The sequence below is a fragment of the Equus asinus genome, chromosome 1 (genome assembly GCF_041296235.1).
Source record: "Equus asinus isolate D_3611 breed Donkey chromosome 1, EquAss-T2T_v2, whole genome shotgun sequence".
Lineage (NCBI taxonomy): Eukaryota > Metazoa > Chordata > Mammalia > Perissodactyla > Equidae > Equus > Equus asinus.
The window spans coordinates 107,516,026-107,536,721 of NC_091790.1; the positions used below are offsets into that span (position 1 = coordinate 107,516,026).

Below are 20,696 nucleotides of genomic sequence, written 5' to 3' on the forward strand. Positions count from 1 at the left end.
CCAGCTCCTAGCCATCAAACATACACCTGTTAATTCAGGACTGAATTATACGCTAATTCAAAATCCTCTATACTATTCATAATGTTCCCTTCATCAAAAAATGGAGGGATACACAGACGTTAGGCTAAATCTCCACCATATTGCTAACAAACACTATAAAACAGAACGTAGTCCCACTCATCTCCTCCCCGTCATTCACCACTGGCATGCTTAATAACACACTGTCTTACGGTGTTTATAATCAGATATTGTTTCTCTGAGTTTTGTGTCCTCATTAGATTTGTGTTTCCCTGAAGGTAACAACCTTTAATCAATCAGTTTTGCGTTAACCAAGGACGCACAGTTCAAGCAGACACAGAATACATATTTTTCCAACAAAACTGTTTATGGGTTGTGCAAACAGGCTTTGGTCTATAATTGAGTCAGACTCATGGAATGAGCTGTACTATGCCAGAATTTACTTTTATTTTATGCATCTAATATTTTGAAACAATGTTCTTATACTTGGAGAAACCATTGCCTAAATGACAATACTAAATGAACAATGTACTCTTCTCTCCCTGAGGAACCTGGCTGGGGGTGGAGAGGTTTTTCCACTTCACATCACTTTCTCATTATGCTCCAGAGACTGAGTCTCATTTTGGCCCATCCAGGTGGGGACAACCCTCCACATGTGAAGAGGCTGTACAGTCACCTTGAGGTCAGCAGCCAGAGCCATACAGGTGTACATTTGTGGGCCTGCTCTTTGAAAATAAAGAAGGAAAGTGGGTTTGATGGGAAAAGTCACCTATCTTACACCCCGTCTCCCACACTGCCCAGGATAGAAAAGTTTTCAAGTTTTCTATCAACACCTAAGCAGATTCAACCCACACACACATTATGTAGCTACCTCTCCCCAATAAGAACCTCTTTGCCAAAGAATAGAAATGATTGCCGTTTACTCTATGATTTCTAATATTCTATTATATTATGTTATCATATAGCACCCCCAGGTGGTTAGGAGATTCCAAGTTTCTAAATACTTAGAGAACAGAGTTGAGGTTGCTGAATGAGACTTTGACCATTTAGAGTAGAGAAGCAGGGGGAAGTCAAAGAGAAGGACTGTATGAGACTGTGTCATGGCAGATGCACAAACAGCTCAAGGCCAAGGGTTTCTTGCTTGCCCCACGGTCTCCCAGGTCCCTGACATCTACAAGGCTCGGCTTTGAGGCTTCAAGGCTGCTAGGGAATAGCATAGCGTGTCTGGCAGGGAATAAAGTTTGATTCAGGAATATGGGAAAAGCTCTGGCCTTTCCAGGACAGCCTTGTCCTAGGCCCAGTCCCCATAACAAGCAAAGAAAAGAAAATAATAATTAAAGAGGTACTGCACTTTAGTTTTCCTCAGGATTCTCAGAGACAAACTCTTCAAACAATCTATTAATGGTCTCCATTGCCTCGTAGGTGTTCGATGATCCATGGACAGCATTTTTCAAAATACTTCTTCCAAATTGGGCTCGGATAGAGTCTGGGGACAGTAGTTTTGCTTCCTCTGGGTCTGTGGGACCCATCAATCGTCTCCATTCTGAAACAGCATTCCACTTGGTCAGAACCATGACCATAGACGGACCCCTGCAAATAACAATGTTTTCAGAAGACTTGGACTATTTACAACTGTAGAGATTGCATACACAGCTAAAGACAGAAGGCCACAGTTTCATCCAGAGAGCTCCTCTTTATTCTTTGCCCTTATCAGTGTGATTTTGTGCTTTTTTTCTCCATTTCTCCCTCTTTCAAAAGGTCTTGGTGTTAAAAGAGTGCAGTAGTTTAACTCTAGTGGTATATGCCAGGCACTGTTCCAGGTACTTTCAATGTATCAATTATTTAGGCCTCAAAATAACCTATGAGGTAGGTATTGTTATTATCCCCATTTTACAGATAAGAAAACTGAGACACAGATTAAGTATGTTGGCAAAGCAGATAAAAACCTAGACAGCTTCTATATCTAAGCTGAAGACCTAAAGAGACAGAGGAAGGAAAGAAGGAAGCAAGGAAGGAGAGAGAGGAAGATAGGGAGGGAAGGAGAGAAATAGAAAAGGAATGAACCCCAAATATTAACAGGCTGTCTTTTCATGAAGGAGATTAGATGAAACGTTTTACTTAATTTTTGTATTTTTCAAAGTTTCTACAATGAACATTTACTACTTTTATAATGAAAAGAACTATATATCAGAAACTTACTCAGATAACACTGCCAATACATCTTTATAAAAGTCTTTTCCTTTTATTTTGAAATAAATTTTCTCCGCTCGCTCTTCAGTTAGCAGCATTTCCTTGACCTGTGTTATATCAAATCCAGCCTCTTTAATGAGACTCAAGATCTCCTCTAGAGAAAACAGAGATGTGGTAATCTTGCAGACTGCCTCCACTTTCGCTCCACATGCAATTAGATTGAAATAACTATGGAAATTAACAGTTTTACTTGCATCCCGTGGTTTAAAAAACCAAAAGTACGCAAAACTAAATTGAATTAAAAAGCACCCCATTGATATTCAGAAGAACTTTAATATGTTAATATAGACATTCATTCTCTGAGATCTATCTTTCCAGAAATCACCCGGAACATCCAAGGGACTAGAAAACGGGGAGAAGAGGGGATCTGCTCCTCTGCTAAAAGTGAAGATGTGTTTTCATCTCTGTGCTTCAAACGTCAAGGGACTTCTTGCTGGATATGGATTGAAGGGGAAAGCCAAACTGAACTCTTCTCCCTAAGGAGGAGAGTGCCACTGAGGAAATGAAATAAAGTAAATCTTGGCAAAATCTCACCAACTGCCTAAACTTTGAGTGCTACATTCTGGAGAGGAAGGTGTTCATTGCATTATTCTTTCAACGTTTCTGTAGTTTGAAAATTTTCACAAAATTTGGAGGAAAATGTAGGCATTGGTTTTTATTTAAAATACTTACCTCTTTCTTGATGTGTTACATGAGGTTTAATCACTGCTAAAGTGTTTTGAGGAGGAAAGAAATGCAGTATTTCCTTTTCAGCAGCTTCTAAGGAATCGCTTCCATATAACTGGTTGATAGGCAAACTTCCCATTGCAAATTGTGCACATAAACTTTCAAAAAGAAGTCAGGTTAAAAACTGTTATAGTATAATATAACATAACATAACATAGCACAAGCTAACACTATTTATATAAATTGTTTAGAAGTTATCAAGCAATAGCAGCTCATCCCTGATCTAGGCATTGTGGGAAAGGAAGCAATTACAGAGTGGCTTGGGGCATGCTACTTCCTTCCAAGGAGGTCATAGTCATTAGGAAGAAAGGACGCGAACATTTCAATAACTGTGATAATGGATATTGACAGATAACTGTGAAAGAAGCAGTGGATGCCGTGGTGTAGTGAAAAAGCACACACTGTGGATTCCTGGTTGCACTACTTGCTAGCTATATGATATTGGGAAATTGCATAACTTTTCTGAGCTTTAGTTGTTTCAAATATAAATATGATAGTAAAACCTGCTTTGGAAGGTGATTTTTGAGGGTGTAATCAGATGATGTATTTGAAATATATGGTGCATATTAAGCTCCCAAGAAATATTCCTTCCCCTTCTTTCACCACTAAGTATTATCAACCACTTGAGATGGGATTTGTCTCCATACCAAAGACATCAAATTATAAACACTGCATCCAGGAGACAGTGCAATGGAACCCTCCAGGTGAGAAAGTGCTGCAATAAGAGGAGCATACAGGATGGCTTTGTGTAAAGAGGCAGGAGTGATGTTGGGACGGGACAATCCACGTCGGGTTGGGTAGTTTATTTTGGTTCTGCTTCCTTCATGACAGATGATTACACATCTCCTAAATCAACGGTTCTTCCTTGATGTTTTTTCAGTTGCCCTTTTCTCTGTCTCTCCATCTATCTATGTAGATTTCAGTAGAGGAGAAGCTCACTGTTCATTTTATTTTCTCCCTGTACACACAGTCCTGAGCAGCCAACCCACAAAATCCACTCATGGTGAATAATACCCCTTTTTGCTAATAGACTAACATCACTGGAAACTTGGCTTTCTGTCCTCAGCTTCAAGACCCTCTACTTGCCTCTCTGGTTTCAGTGACCCATTCAGATTTCCTTTTTTGCCTTATCCAACTTGACCTTCCCACTCGGCCCTTGGCTGTTCTCATACCTCTGATCTGAAGATACTTGCAGCCCAAGACCCTTGTAGTGTGTGATTGTCAGGGATGGGGGATTTGCACAATGAATGACAAAGACAGTCTAAGCCATCACCAGCACTTACTGCATTCAATGCAGAGAACTACAACCATGCCTCTCTTATGCTGTTAGACATGTTTATTGGAAAAAGTGTATGTGAGTGAGGGGAAGGATGTGTGAGAGGGAGGGGTTGCCGTGTTCCTCTTTTATGCAAGTGACCCTATTTCCAATTAAGCGATGCAGAGTGTAGACTCTGATACCCAAGTGCAGGAAAGGGGCAAAGCTCTGCTCGAAGAGTTATTTCTAAAACAACCTGAAAGAGCTGGGTGGAGCCAAGAGAATTGGAAAGGCGGAGACAAATAAAAAATAATGGTCAGGATTAGTTGTGAACTTGTGGCAACATAGAGATCATAAGGGCTCTGGATGAGAATCCTCACAATAACAGTGGGGTGGAGAGGAGAGCCACGGAGGGCCTTCATCTGGAGACAGTGTCTCTGTGCCGGTGTGCTACCTCCACACTTGGAACCACCACTTCTGAAACAGTGTGCCTACAAGCATAGGCCTGTGTTGATAGGAATTCCTCCCTCTGACGCCATGCATTGCATTCTATGCTGCATTTCAGTAAGAAGTTGCATGGCACTCTGCTCACACCACTTACACAGTATCCAACCCATATATCCTTTAAGGTAATCGTCTGGCACAGGAGCAAAGACATAAGTGAATAGCGCTAAATCAGGGGTAAAATGTATCCATTCAGGACAAGCCAGATTCCAGATATCCTACACAAAATAAAACATTTCAGTTTTCATATAAGTGATGTTTCATAAGTGCTGTTATTTATTGTGTCAACATGTCTGCTGAGTTTTCTGTGCCTGGTAAAGCATCTGTATTCTTGCTCACGTGCAGGGAGGGCCTTTCTTCCCCTGAATTGAATCCTACCCTGAAATCAGCACAAAGATTTAAGTGAATTGCAATTCAGTTTGTTTCCATCGGCTACATGCTAAGGATGGAGATGCATGAGATACTACCTCTGTCTTCCAGGTGATACCAAGCCAACGGGTAAGACCAAAAAATATTTAAACAGTGCACCCTATGGGCCAGGTAACATGCCAGGTGTTGAGTTGATTACAAAGTCTAGCTGATTTCTAAGATTCATCAGGAAATTAAGCAAATGTTCCCACCAAATTGTAGACTACATATTAAGGTAGTCATCATTGTCTTGAAACTCTTATGATTAACTAAAGAATCTGCAGCTGCCACCATACCCTTCTCAAAGGAATTTCTCTTAAATAGTGGATAAGGTGGATATTTTTGCCAAGAGATACCCTTTGGCTGGTTATCCACCACTATCTGTTACTTCCCAGCCCCAAACCAAGCATCCCACAAACTTCTCTTGCAAAGCCTTAGCCGTATTCAGGTTGGCGTTGGGCTCGGCCCTCCAGTAATGAGTGGTCCATGCCTCACTCAGGAACAGCAGCTTTACTCAGATGCTCCCTTGGACGAGAGCTGTAGTTCCTGGACTCCACATCCAAAAAGAAATTAAAATGGCTCCCATGAAAAATTTGGGGACCCATGACATGAAGCCTACCTCTCTGGAAGATTTTTTTTGGCTTCTTCAACAGTGCTTGGTCCAATTAACTCTTTCCAGTGTTGTAAACCATTGTCTCTTAATAAAACAAGGGCTAGAGATGGACCACTGTTAGAAAATAAAAAGCAAAGTTAATAAAAGTGTGGCTCAGTAGCGTATTATATATAGGTAATACAAGGGTGTTTGTTAAATAGACTATAAAAGTCAAAATAATCTTTTTATCAAAGGTCTTAAATTAATTTCCAGTGTACTCTCAAGAGCATATCTATAAAAGGATGAAAGCAGAGAAAGGAAGGGAAGAGAGGGACCTTGGTTCTGATAAAGTTGTTCCTGCATTGTTCCCATGCTCCTGCTGATCTATATAGCTTTCCTGGATTTCTGTCCCAGCTGCTATTTCACAGAAATCTGACAGATTTCTAGCATCTCATGTCTCTCCTAGGACTAGTGATCTTTAGGATTACCAAAGCCCTTGAGAGTCAGATAGTTCTCTGCTTGGACTTGATGTTACACCCAGGATTTCTCGCATTCAACTCAACTGGACTCCAGAAACTTCACCTTCTCGTTGCTCTAATCACATTCTAGGAGAACTTGAGAAGATGGACAGTTGCGCAGAGAATCATGATGAGAATGTGACTGGCAAAGAAGTAGACCTGGCACAGGTCTACAGAATTGAGAGCTGTGGCAACTTGAACAGGGCAGGGTTGAGAGAAGATTTAAATGATTCAAAAATAAATCAGATTGTGCTTTCTAAACCTGAAATCTACTTTACCTGGTCATGTTTTCTATAAGACTTCCAAAATAAACTTCATTTTCATATTTCTTGCACAGTGTTTGTGCTTCTACTTCCGATAATACTATTTGTCTTTGCATAAGTATTTTAAAGCCTTCATCTTGAATAATATCCAAAACATCCTCTAAATTAAAAGGCACATAATAAGTTTTAGTTATATTGGTTATATTCAGAATGTATTATCATGAGGACACACAACGCATTTCATCCTCGTATGAAATTTAAAAGTTTGCAAAAATAGCTTATTAGATTTTAATTTAAGGTGAACAATATTCTTATATCAAATTATGATATTTCCGATTTTTCATCACATAGGAATCATATACACACACACACAGAGGTACATCATTAGTAAACATTTTCTTCAGGTGTTTGTGTGTACAGGCATGTGTGTGTACAGGTTTGTGTGTTCAGACATGTGTACTGTGTGTACAGTAACCAAAATAACCAACCAACACAATCATCCAAGCATTTGTAAATAATTTTTATATTCAAGAGTCTTCATTTTATTTACTCCACTGGGGGAGATACGAGTTTATTGGATACCCAAAAGTATTTCTCAACATCCTTCTCTCTTGCCTACTTTTGACTGTAGAAACCTAGAAAATGCAATACTCGCTTCTCTACCCTTCCCTCTGGATAGGGTGGCAACATGGCCCAGATATGGCCAATCATATACAAAGGACGTATACTGGGAATGCTTCTGAGAGAGGCAGCCAGGGAGAACCTCTCTACCACCTTCTGCTTCCTGTTTCAGACATTTGAGGGACATGATGCTTGGAGCTGTGAGGTCATCTTGCAACAAAGAGGGTAAAATCAAAAGCACAAATTCTGACTCAGCTCAGACAGCACTAAGCCCCTGATCAAGGCCAAAAATGCATCCTTACTGATATATTACCTCTCCCTTTGTGAGCATGAAATGAAGTTAATAAAATAGAACTAAGCAATCAGTTGTCAGGAAAGAGTAAAACAATGAATCATACACATTAATATAATCTAAGCAATAATTTGCTTCAGAACTATCTCACAGACAAGAGAAAGAAAAAAATAGAATATTTATACAGTTCTTGAAATTTAAAAAGGTGGAATTCTTAGAGGAGACAAATTATTTTTTTAATTTTTGTATTACTAAATTAAAAAAATATTTATCATATGAGAGTCCCTAATGGCAACAGTTTAAAAAGTGACCACAAATCCTCAAACAATTTGCATATAGGATGGCTTCTTGTAATGACTCATGAGAAAAGTTGAGGAAAAATATTCAGGGAAGGTAAATCTCCATAAAGGTAAAGAAACTAGCCTTAATGGCAGAGTGGGTGGACTGATGTCCTCAAGAATGCTCTCCTTAGCTTGCACTCTGTTTGGTGATCACAAGAATTATAATCCAGGCACATAAAGGGTCCTTGGTATCCAACTATTAAATTGAAAGAGCACTGGGGAGTACCATTATTCACAAGATGGTAATGAGTTTCCTTGACCTCACTAATAGAGGATTAAGTTCCACTTAATTCTGATATAGATAGATATGATAGATATAATAATGAGTATTTTATTTTGTTGCATAGTGTCCATGAGGATTTTCAGACATCATCTCAAGTATTCCAGTGATACCATTCAATGCACATATTCTGTGACAGGTATAGAGATGCAGAGAATTCCTGTTTCTAGATAAAGCATCTAGTAGTTGCATCAACATTTCTTGGAATAACCTGGTCCACAAAAATCATACTTCAAGACCAAAGCACCTTGATAACTTACTTCTCATTAATCACAGACAAATGCTGAGCAAGGTGGCTAATAATCAAAGAAACGTGTACAAATCAGTTCATTCTTATGTGTCTATGCAACCTTGAAAAAATTTGAACAAAAAGAAAGGGAAAAAATTCTATAAGTATCTAAATGAAACAAACGAAAAACAACAAAAACTGAATTATCTACAAAGGAACGAAAAACTGGCTGAAGCAGACTTTTCCTCTGCAACACAAAAGCCAAAGTCAATGAACAAAAGTCTACAGGTTTGGGGATGGAGGATTTATCAAAAAAAAAAAAAAAAGCAAATTATAGAGTCAGATAAGTTTTCTTTTATATATAAAGGTAATAAAAGACATTCTCAGATACAGTAGGGCTCAGAATAGAAAATATGTACATATCTCTTTTAAAATTGTACTTAAATATACACTCTAGATAACTGAGAAGTAAAAACAATTAAGTAATTAAAAAGAAGTGAGAAATTAACAGAGCTAAAGACTGTGTAAAGCGTGAAAACCAGTTCAAATAAGAAAAATTAGAAATAAATACATCTGTTGTAAACCTGATTATAAACAAAATGCAAATTATAAAATATCATCAAAAGGTAAGACATGTATTGTAAAAGCAACTTAACAGCCACCATTTGTACTAAAACCTCAAACAACATTAAGAAAAATGAAGGGCACAGAAATCAGAAGTGGGGTGGGGCTGAGGCCAGGGAAAGGATTAAAACTCTGTAAACCCAAAGCTCCATCCTCTGCAATGGAGACTTTGGGGGATATCTCCATTTTCAGGAGGTTTCTTTGCTTTGACTTTTCTTTTTCCCTCTCCGGGCCCTGCCTGAGGCAAGCCCAGCCGTGAAGTTGTCCTCTGGAGGTAGCAGAGGCCCCGAAGACATCTACAACTCTGAGAAAAAGTCCTTCCCTGTGACCAGTAAAACTGGGAAGAGGAGCCTCCGTGGCCTGAACAGTGCGGGAGAAACCCTGTTAATTTTTTCTCTCTCCAACTTTTTGCTAACCACTTCACCTGGAGGTAGTCTCAAATGCAGGAAGCACAGGGAAGCTAAAACCCTACAATCCAGCCCGAGGACCAAGGACCAGGGCCCATGAGATAGATCCAGAGAGCGTGGGGATGGGACAGAGTGATCTCCTAAATCTGTGTTGGTTAAGTGATGGACTCATGCCGAGCCATGCATGTGCCAGGCTGATATGAGGAAACATAACAAAACCTTGAGAACAGAACTACAGTGTACACTACTGCCTAGGTCTCTGAGTGACAGCAAAGTTGTGCACAAATGAGGAAGTCCAGAATAGCATACAAAAGCTTTGAAAATAGAACTTACATTGGTGATAACCCTCAGAAAGTGGGTTGGGACATGTGGTCTGAACCTAACCTGGCTAACTGACTGCTAAAACAAACAAACAAGAAATCAACATCTTCCACAAGATTTTAACGAGATTCAGAGTCTCACAAGATAATATCAAAATGACCAGGGAGCAGAGTACAATACAAAATTATCCAACCTATAAAGAAGCAAGAAAATCTCAACAACTCTAAAGTAAAAATGCAATCAACAGACACCAACCTCCAGATGACCTAGATGTTGAAATTCTCAGATGAATAACTCAAAGCAGCTCTTATAACTACGTTCCATGAGGTGAGGATGAACACTCTTGAAATGTTTAGAAAGATAAAAGTTCTCAGCAGAGAAATAAATTACAAAAATGAACCAAATGAAATATGTAAAACTGAAAAATATAACAACTGAAATAAGAACTGGATGGGCTGAATGCCAAAATGGAGATCACAGAAGGAAGAGTCAGTCTTAACATTAAGCTAAAACAAAAGAAATGATCCAATGAGAACTACACAAAGAAAAAAAAAACTAAAAGTGAGCAAAGCCTTAGGAAACTGTGGGACAGTATCAAAAGATCTAAGAGGTGTGTCTTTGGAATCCCAGAGAAGTGGAGAAAGAGTTAGTAAGAAGAAGAATATTTAAAGAAATAATGGTGGAAAATTCCTCCAACTTGGTGAAAGATATTAATTTATAGATTCAAGATTTCAATGAACCTGAAACGCAAAGATAAGCTCAAAGAAAAGTATGCTCAGATACATAATAATAAAACTGCTGAAAACTAAACGAAAGCAGCCAGAAAAAATTGCAGATAAGGAACCAATGTTTTGAAAGACTATGGATTTCTCATTAGAAACCAATGAAGCCAGAAGGCAGTGGCACAACATTTTTAAAGCACTGAAGGAAAATAACTAACAACCCATAATTCTATCTTAGTAAATAGATCACTCAGGAACGAAAGTAAAGTGAAGACATTCGTAGATTAAAGAAAACTAATAGAATTTCTTGCCAGCAGACCTGCTCTAAAAGAAATGCTCAAGTTCTTCAGGTAGGAAGAAGATGATATCAGAGGGAAACTTAGAATTTCAGAAAGGAAGAAAGGGCAATAGTAAATATCTGGGTGAATATAGTGAAATATTTTCCTTCTCTTAAGTTCTTTAAATTATTCATCACTGTTAAAAAGCAAAAGTTACAACACTGTTTGGAGGAGTATTAAATATATGTAGGTGTAATACACATGGCAACTACAGCAGACAGGGGAAAAGCACATACGTGGTTGTACGATTACTATATTGCACTTGAAGTGGTAAAATATTAACTATAAGTAGTTTTAACTTAGTTAGATATATTGAAATCCATGGAGCAACACTAAAAAACATATAAAACATACATATAGATAAAAAGTCAATACAGTCACGTGTCATTTAACGACTGATATATGTTCTGAGAAATTCATTGTTAGGTTGTTTCGTTGTTGTGTGAACATCATAGAATGTACTCACACAAACCTGGACGGTATAGCCTACTACACACCTGAACTATATGGTACTAATCTTATGGGGCCACTGTCGTATATGCAGTCTGTCATTGACTGAAACATTGTAATGAGGCGCGTGACTGTAGATAAATTGAAATGGACACTAAAAACCTATTAAAATTTCAAAAAGAAGGCAGGAAAGAGAAAATAGGATAGACAATTCCAAAATTTATCAATAACGACATTTAATGTAAACACTAGGAATAGCAATTAAAATACAAAGATTGTCAAAATGGATTTTTTTAAAAAAGATAATATTCTGTGCTCACTGGAAAGAGAAACTTAAATGGAAATGATTCTGGAAAGCTAGATGCAAACTGAAGAGAAGAGAAGTGTAGCAGTCCCAGAGGAGATAAAAACAATGAAAACGAATCATGTTTTTCACCTCTTTTTCTTCTATTATGAATGAGAAGCATGAGGATCTGATTTCAAAATTACCCAGAAAGCTTTGGTCTGAGGATATGCCTTAGATGACGGAGTCGCTTGGAGGTGATGCAGTGATCTAAGCCTTCTGGGCATATGAAAGAACCAAGAGGACTGCCTGAGGCAGCATCCAATAGAGGTCAGTCAGGAACCAGATGCAAATGCCCTGACATCCTTATCCAACATGAATGAGGCAGCAGTCATCCACCAACTCACACTGAAGATAGGCAGTTTCAATTTTCATATACCATCTATGGATTCAATGCTTGTTCCTTCTTATTAACGGTATGTTCTTTTCTAGGGACTTTGCAGTAAGAGTGCTAGAAAATGAAGTAGCCAGAATATGTATGTTGCATAATTCAAAAATTCTTAGGAGTGCCGGAAAGGGGTGAGGAGTGGAAACATGCCAGTCACATGAAATAATCTCATGAACACAGATGGAAAAATTCTCAACAAAATATTAGCCAATCAAATCCAACAATGCACAAAAAAGTATACGCTACAACAAAGCAGGATTTATTCCAGGTAGGCGAGGCTGGTTCAACATTTGAAAGTCAATTAATATAACCTGCACATTAATAGACTACAGAAGAAAAATCATATGATCCCATCAATAGATGCAGAAAAAGCATAGGACAAATCCAACAACCATTCATAACAAAAGCTCTCAGCAAACTTGGAAGAGAAGCCTCCTCAATTTACTAAAGAACATGCATAAAAATCCTTCAGATAATGTCATATTTAATGGAGAGAAACTAGATGCTTTGTATCTAAGACTGGAAACAAGGCAAGGATATCCCTTCTCACCACTCCTATTCGACATCATTCTGGGAATCCTAGTTAGTGAAATAACACGAGAAAAGGAAATAAAAGGTACACAGATTGAGAAGGAGGACATAAAGCTGTCTGTGTTCACAGATGACACAATTATGTAGAAAATCCCAAAGAAACAACAATAACAAAACTCCTGGAACTAATAAGAGACTATTACAGCAAAGTTGCAGGTTACAATTAATATACAGAAGTCAATTACTTTCCTATATGCCAGAAACTAACACTAGAATTTGAAATTTTCAACAATACTATTTATATTAGCACAAAAAAATGAAACACAAGGGTAGAAATCTAAAAAATATGTACAGAATCCAAATGAAGAAAACTATAAAACTCTGAGGAAAGGAATCAAAGATCTAAATAAATGGAAACATATTCATTGCCTATGGATGGGGAGACTCAATATTGTTAAGATGTTGATTCTTCTCAACTTGCTCTCTAGGTCTACAGAACCCCAGTCAAAAGCCCAGCAAGTTTTTTGTGGAGATGGGTATTGACACACTGATTCTAAAGTTTATATGGGAGGCAAAAGATCCAGAATAGCCAATGCAATATTGAAGGAGAACAATGCTAGAGAGCTGATATTACCCTCTTCAAAACTTACTATAAAGCTACAGCAGTCAAGACTGTGTGGAACTGATGAGAGAACAGACACATCAGATCAATGGAACAGAATAGAGAACCCAGAAAAAGACACACAAATATAGTCACCTCATCTGTGACAAATAAGCAAAGGCAATACAGGACAGCAATGATAGTCTTTCCAACAAATGATGCTGGCACATCCAAATGCAAAAAGATTAATCTAGACATAGACTTTACACCTTTCACAAAAATTGACTCAAATGGCTTACACAGTTGAATGTAAAATATAAAACTATAAACCTCCTAGAATATAACAAAGGAGGAAATCTAGGTGACTTTGGGTTTTGGCAATGATTTTTTGGATATGTAGTAAAAGAAAAAAAGAAAAATATCGATAAGTTGAACTGTATTAAAAATAAATTTTTTTGTGAAAGTTTAAAAAACCATTGAGATAAAAACCTGGAAAATATTTACAAACACAGAGCCAAAAACCACAAAGCCAAAAACCTGGAAAAATCTCTGCAAACCACATATATATAAAGGATTCATATTCAAAATGTACAAAAGACTGTTATAACTCAACAAGAAGTGAACAACCAATTAAGAAATGGGCAAAAGATCTGAAGAGACACCTCATCACAGAATATAGAAATGGAAAATTAGCACATGAAAAGATGCTCAGCATCATATGTCATTTTTATTACTGCTGCAGAGTCCATTCCAATGCCTAGTGACACTGTGTACAGCAGAGTGGAACGCTGCCATCTTTTCACGCCATCCTCTCACCTGCTGGTGCTATATCAGACAATGCTCCGCTGCTATTCATAGGGTGTTCGTGGCCACATTTTTTCAGAAGTGAGTGACCAGGTCTTTCTTCCTAGTCTGTCTAGTCTGGAAGCTCTGCTGAAGACTGTCCACCGTGGGTGACCCTGCTGGTATTTGAAATACTAGTGGCATAGCTTTCAGCATCACAGCAACACGCAGTCACCACAGGATGATAACTGACAGACAGGTTGTGTGGTTCTCTGACTTGGAAATGAATCCTGGCTATGGAGGTGAGAGCATTGAATCTTAACCACTAGATCACTAGGGCTGGATATGTCATTAGGAAATTGTAAACTAAGACAAGAATGAGATGCCATTATATACCTATTAGAATAGAAAAAATCTAAAATACCAAATGTTGGCAAGCATGTAGAGCAAGAGGAGCTCTCATTCACTGCTGTTGGGAATGGAAAATGGTACAACCACTTTGGAAGGTATTTTGGCAGTTTCTTACAAAGCTAAACATTGTTTAACCATATGATCCAGTAATCATATGGTATTTACTCAAATGAGTTGAAAACTTATGTCCACACATACACAAAATTGCACATGAATGCCTATAGCAGCCTTCCTCATAATAGCCCCAAACTGGAAGCAGCCAAGATATACTTTAAGAGGCAACTGGATAAGCTTTGGTATATCCATGCAATAGAATATTATTAGCAATAAAAAGAAATGAGCTACCAAGCCACAAAAAAATCCATCGAGGAAGCTTAAATGTATATTATCCAGTGAAAGAAATCAGTCTGAAAGAGCTATATGCTATATAATTCCAACTATATGACATTCTGAAAAATGAAAAACTGCAGACACAGCAAAAGGATCAGTGGTTGCCAGAGATTAGGAGGGAAGAAGAGAAAGATGAACAGATGAAGTACAAGGGATTTTTAGGTCAGTGATTTTATTTTGAACCATATGTAAAGGGGATTCACGATGTTCTGCACTGGTCAAAACCCACAGAATGTACACAACAAAGAGTGAAACAAGGTACATTATGGACTTTAGTTAATAACATTGTATCAACACTGGTTCATTAATTATAAAAATGTATCACAATAACAAAAGATGTTCATAAGAGAAACTGTTGGGAAGCAGGCATATGGGAACTCTGTACTATCTTTCTTAATTTTCTATAAATCTAAAACCGTTTAATTTTTCTACCTAATTTTTCCTGTAAATCTAAACTGTTCTAAAATATGAAGTCTATTCATTTAAAAAAATATGCATATATTTTTTAAATTCTTTAAAGGTAAACAAAACAAAAGTTTCCAAAGAAGAAAACCCTAGGACCAGATAGTTTCGCTGGTCAATTCTAGTCAACATTTAAGAAAGATGTAACATCAATTCTATACTATCTCTCTCAGAAAATAGAAGAGGGGTGACTACGTTTCATCTCATTTTTTGAGGCCTGCATTACCCTGACACCAAAACCAGATCAAGACATTACAAGAAAACAACAACTATCCCTCATGAATATAGACACAAAAGTCCTTAACAAAATAGTAAAAAATAAAATCCAGCAATATGCAAAAAGGACAGTATACAACAACCAGTGTGGTTTATCTGGAGAATGCAAGGCTGGTTCAACCCTCAAAAGTCCAAGTAAGCTATATTATCAAACTCAAGAAAAAAAACTATAATCATATCAGTAGATACAGAAAAAAATACTTGAGAAAATACAATATCCATTCATGATAAAAAATTTCCCCAAACTAGGAGTAGGTGAAAATTTCCTTAATCTGATAAAAGACATATACAACTAATATTATACTTAATGGTAAAAGACTGCGTGCTTTTGTTATAAGATCAGGAAGAGGGCAAATGTGTCTACTCTGGCCCTCCTATTCAACATTGTACAGGAGGTTCTAGCTAGTCCAACGAGGCAAGCAAAAGAAATAAAAGGCATATAAATTGGAAAGGAAGAGGTAAAACTGTCTCAATTTGCAGATTATATTATTGCCTACATCAACAGTTCTCAGCCAAGAGATTTTGTCCCCTAAAATCTTGACAATGTGTTTAACAACATCTGGAGATAATTTTGGTTGTCATAACTGGGAGTGAGGAGGATGCTACCAGGATCTAGTGAATAGAGGCCACGGATGCTGCCAAACATTTTACATTGTCCATGACACAGCTCCCCTCAACAAAGAATTATCTAGTCCCAAATATAATGAGGTCTGAGGTTAGAAACCCTAGTCTACATATAAATTCCCAAGGAATCTATGTCAAAGCTTCTAGGACTAAGTGAGTTCAGCAAGTCAGAGAATACAAGGTCAATATACAAATATCAATTATAGTAACGTACACTAGGTATAAAAAAGAATTAATAGTGTGAGTTTATGGTTTGTTCTTACTCTGCCGTATTCACTCTGCTGTGCGAATACAGGATGAAGTTCAAAAAACTAGCACCTTTCAAGTGCCAGGCACTTTATCTATGTTTTCTCATTTTAACCTTCTGAATTTTACACAGGAAAAAGTCGACTTGGTAAAATATCGTGTTCAAATCACACTATTAATGAGGGGTTGACTCAAGCTTTGAATTAATGTATTTCAGACATGAAAGCTTCAAATCTTTATTATATAATAAATTCCTGCCATGATAAAATCTACTCTAACAAATTCATAAATTAGAAAGTGCTTTGTAAACTCTTTTAGCTAAAAAATGTTTTATTCTTCATTGTTGAGAATTCAGTAAATTAATATTAACTAAATTTCTTACTTCAGATGCTTTTTCTTCAATGTTAAACTTTAAAATAATATCTTGTAGTGTAATTATACCAGAGTTTATTCAAATCCCAGGTACAAAATACTTAAGTTGTGCTTTGTTTCTTACCTTTCCTTTGTTGAAAGAGATCTGGTCGAAGTAATGCCATTATCCTTTCTAATTTTATGCTTTTCATATTTTTAAAATTAGGGAAGAAGATATCAATAAACTTATTAACATCCGTTGTATTATCTTCAACATCACAAAAGTGAGATATATGTTGTCTTTCCAGACATTCTTGTAAGCTGTTGAAATCCAAAATATAATTTCAGATTACTATAAACTGAAGTTTAATAACCATGTCAGAAATTTAAAAGTGATTATACACTCACAAATAACTTGGAGTCTAGTAAAACAAATAAAAATTGAATTTCCCAAAAAGATGAGTTGTATCTCTGTATCAATCAAAGAATATGCATTTAATTAAACTTTCTATTGAACTACTCCAAAAATCAATTACATGAAATCATCTACTTTTGACTTTATGAGAGGATAAAGAAAGACCAAGAGAAAATATGTTTAAAATTTTTTTCTTTTCTCTATGTAAGGCTTTCCAGATAGTTTCTATTTTTCCCTTTAATTTTGTCTTTGAATCAAGGGTTATTTAGGAGTATATTTCATATTTTCAAGTAGAGAAGACATTTTGGTCATCTGTTTATTGTTTACTTCCAATGTTATTGGATGATAATCAGCAAATATGTGTGGTGAAACCTTAATTTTAAAAAATTTGTTAATGTTTTCTTTGTAAACAAAGTAAGTTCATTTGTAGAATATAAGGTTACATATATTTATATTGTATATATTATAGATTGTTTACCATATACTATTTACGGCATACATATTTTCCATTCCTCTATATCCTTGCTTATTTTTGTCTGTTGTGTATTGAGACCTCTCATCACAAAGGTATTTTTATCCAGTTGTCTTTATTCTTCTAATATTTTTATTTTTATGCATTTAACTGTTCTGTTGCTTGAGGCATATACTTGATTACTATATCGTCTTCATAAATGTTGCCTTTTACATCATGTCCTTCTTTATCAAGTTTAGCATTTTTAACGTTCACTTCTAATACTTTATTTTTGCTGGCTATTTTTTTGCCATCCCTTTATTTTTATTTTCGTGTGTTTCTTCTAAATAGAATATAAGTGAGGGAATTTTTTAACACTTTTCTTCTTGAAAAAATTTAAATTGACAGAAAAGTTGCAAGACCAAGTTAACGAACTCCCATTTATACCCTTCATCTACGTTCACCAACTGTTAACATCTTGTCACATTTGTTCTCTCTCCCTCTCATCCCTCCATGTGTGTGTGTGGGGGGGAGGTGTGGGTGTGTGGGTGTGTGTGGGGGGGGTGGGGGGGTGTGGGTGTGGGTGTGTGGGGGTATGTGTGTGGGGGTGTGTGGGTGGGTGTGTGGGTGTGGTGGGGGTGTGTGGGTGTGTGGGTGGGTGGGTGGGTGTGTGGGTGTGGGTGTGTGTTTTAGTGAACTATTTGAGAGTAAGCTGCAGATATTTTAACCATTCACGTTCCTGAATACTTCAGGAAATTTTAAATTGATATAAAACTGTTATCTCATAAATAGTCCATATTGAAATTTCACCAATTTTCTAATACTGTCCTGTCTACAGTAATTTTTTCTCAATCCCGGATCACACATTGCATGTGGTTGTCCTACCTCTGAAGACTTCTTTAATTTCTAGAAGGGTCTCAGCTTTTTTGTCTTCCATGGTATTGATATTTTGAAGAGTCCAGGCCAGCTGTTTCGTAAATGGTTCCTCGTTTTGGATGGTTTCAAGCTAGTGGATGGCCCAGTTGTTTCCAATAACATCCTGGGCGTGATTCTCTGGCAGGAATACTACAGAAGTAGCGCTGTATCTTTCTTAGTACATCAGATTGCGGCGTACGCGATGTCAATTTTTCTCATTATTAGAGATATTAATGTGGTTAAAATGGTATCCCTCATTTTTCTCCACTGAAAAGCCACAATTTCCACTTCATAAATAATAAGAAATCTGTGAAGACCCTATTTGAAACTGTATATATTTTTCACACAATGGTTTTACCACCCATCGATGATTCTTGCCTGCATCAATTATTACTACGGTGGTTTTTAATTTAGTTCTTTTTTTTCCGCCTTAGCCTGGTAAGCTCTGTATTTAATGGGATAATTAATCTTTTGATATTTAGTATAGTAACCATATATTTGACTATATTCCTTCCATCTTACTTTATATTTACCATTTATTTTAAACTGAAGTCTTTTCTTTCCCTTATTTTGCAGGTCTGAGCAAGCTGCTGTTCATTCCAGTTTTTCCCCTTGTCAACATGGAGGTCTACCTCGCTCATCCACTAATGTTAATGTTTTACCATCTTTTACCTGCTTCCGTAATCAAACAGATAGGTTCCAAATATTTCTTGCATTCTGGCACACTATTTCCCAGCTTTAACATTCCATTCGTGCCCCCTTCCACAAATTCAAATGAGAACCTTAAAATACTGTGTTACCTTCTTCATCTCATCTTTCCTGTCTCCTGCCTGAGACTTTTGAACCATTTTGCCACACATGCTCAGCGACTCCTAGGTTTTGTTGAGATAATTCAGAATCTATCAGCATTGTCTTCTATTTCAAGAGTCCTTCATTAGCTATTATATTGTATAACCCAGAACTGTGTAATGTGTATATATGTGTGTGTGTGTATTTATAAATTCCAAGGCTCATGGCTAACAACTGTTTCCCTTCTCTTTTATCCCCCATGTTGAGGTGTCTCTTTTCATTTTTTGTTTGGTCTAGTCTTTCCTCAAATATTTTCCATAGAAGGGGTATATAGGTGATACGTTCCTAAGCACGTCCTTGAACATCCTCCTTTGCTCCACCGGTAAATGATATCCTGGCTTCGTGAAAAATGCAGGGCTTGTAGTCATTTTCTCTCAGTAGGATGATGACGAGTCCTGTGCCAATCAGAGATATTTTCCCTTGTAAGCAACTTGCTCTCAGGTGCTGCAGATGTGGAGTCGGTGGAAGGGGCCCACCAAAAGTTTAAATTACTAGGCGGTGCACTGTTGCTAGAGAAATTTTAAACTGATACTAAAGCCAACTAAGTCAGGCTGCTTCTTATCATCACTATGCACCAGCAATTCTAAATAATGTTAGTGATAAAAGACTCCTCCTCAAAAAAAAAATTTTGTTCATCTAAATTCTAAACAATTCCTGTGGTCAGTGTTGAATTTTAATAATATATATGTAAGCTTCAAGTTAGCACATTTTTATTACTTATCTTTAATAAACAATGTACTCTGCATAGAAGAATGAATCCTAAAATAACAAAGCTATTGGCAGTATTGCAAATTCTTGAATTTATTGTGAAAGAGGAGTTTCATGCACCTTTGTGTATTAAACATGGCTATACAGTGAAGATCAGTTTGAGAATGTCATTGAAAAATCTTCAAAAACTGAAGCTTACAAACAAACACCGTACTTCATTCCCGTGATGGACTCATAGATACGGGTAAGCATGTTTTTTCCTTTGTTTAAAGATATGTTTAAATATTATTAACCTGTTACTTGTTTCACTTTTGGTATTATAATGTTTATTTTTATTTTTTGCTTACATGTTCATATACGCACAAAATTCCATAAAAGATAATTTTCGCTATGTTTCTTTCCTGGCCGTTATTACTTGTCTCACTCAATAATTAGTATTTACAATAATACTGTCATATAGAGGAGAGGGGTGTTAAGAAAATTATATGCTCTGGGTTTCAAATATATTAAATACACCACTGCCTGTTCTTCCTGTCTGGAGACGGTGCACAGTGTTTTTCACAGGATATTCCTGTATCTGTGTTTTTTAGCATCAGTCAAGGCTGGACCACGGCAAGCACTTTCAATTGGCAGATACACGTGCTTCTTCATTCCAGGGAATTTTTTTCCCTATTCTTTGTTGACTTACGGGTTATCCATCTGCTCTTTCTTCTCTGTATGGAATTTCTCTTATTAGCACATTGGTCTCCCCAGTATATTCTCCAGATCGCTTATATTTGCTCTCATGATGTCA

General features: G+C 36.9%; 1 protein-coding gene across 1 annotated transcript in view; it reads right to left on the reverse strand.

The window, feature by feature from the left end:
- Window positions 1-371: 371 nt before the first annotated feature.
- NME8 (NME/NM23 family member 8) overlaps window positions 372-20,696 on the reverse strand; it is a 40,862-nt gene continuing 20,537 nt past the window's right edge. The window contains exons 11-16 of the mRNA XM_070504737.1: window positions 16,711-16,886; window positions 6,550-6,694; window positions 5,781-5,888; window positions 2,941-3,092; window positions 2,218-2,362; window positions 372-1,608 (exon numbers count right to left, since the gene is read on the reverse strand). Coding sequence (XP_070360838.1) covers window positions 1,371-1,608; window positions 2,218-2,362; window positions 2,941-3,092; window positions 5,781-5,888; window positions 6,550-6,694; window positions 16,711-16,886 — 964 coding nt within the window. The 3' untranslated portion in view covers window positions 372-1,370. The remainder of the gene's footprint in view (window positions 1,609-2,217; window positions 2,363-2,940; window positions 3,093-5,780; window positions 5,889-6,549; window positions 6,695-16,710; window positions 16,887-20,696) is intronic.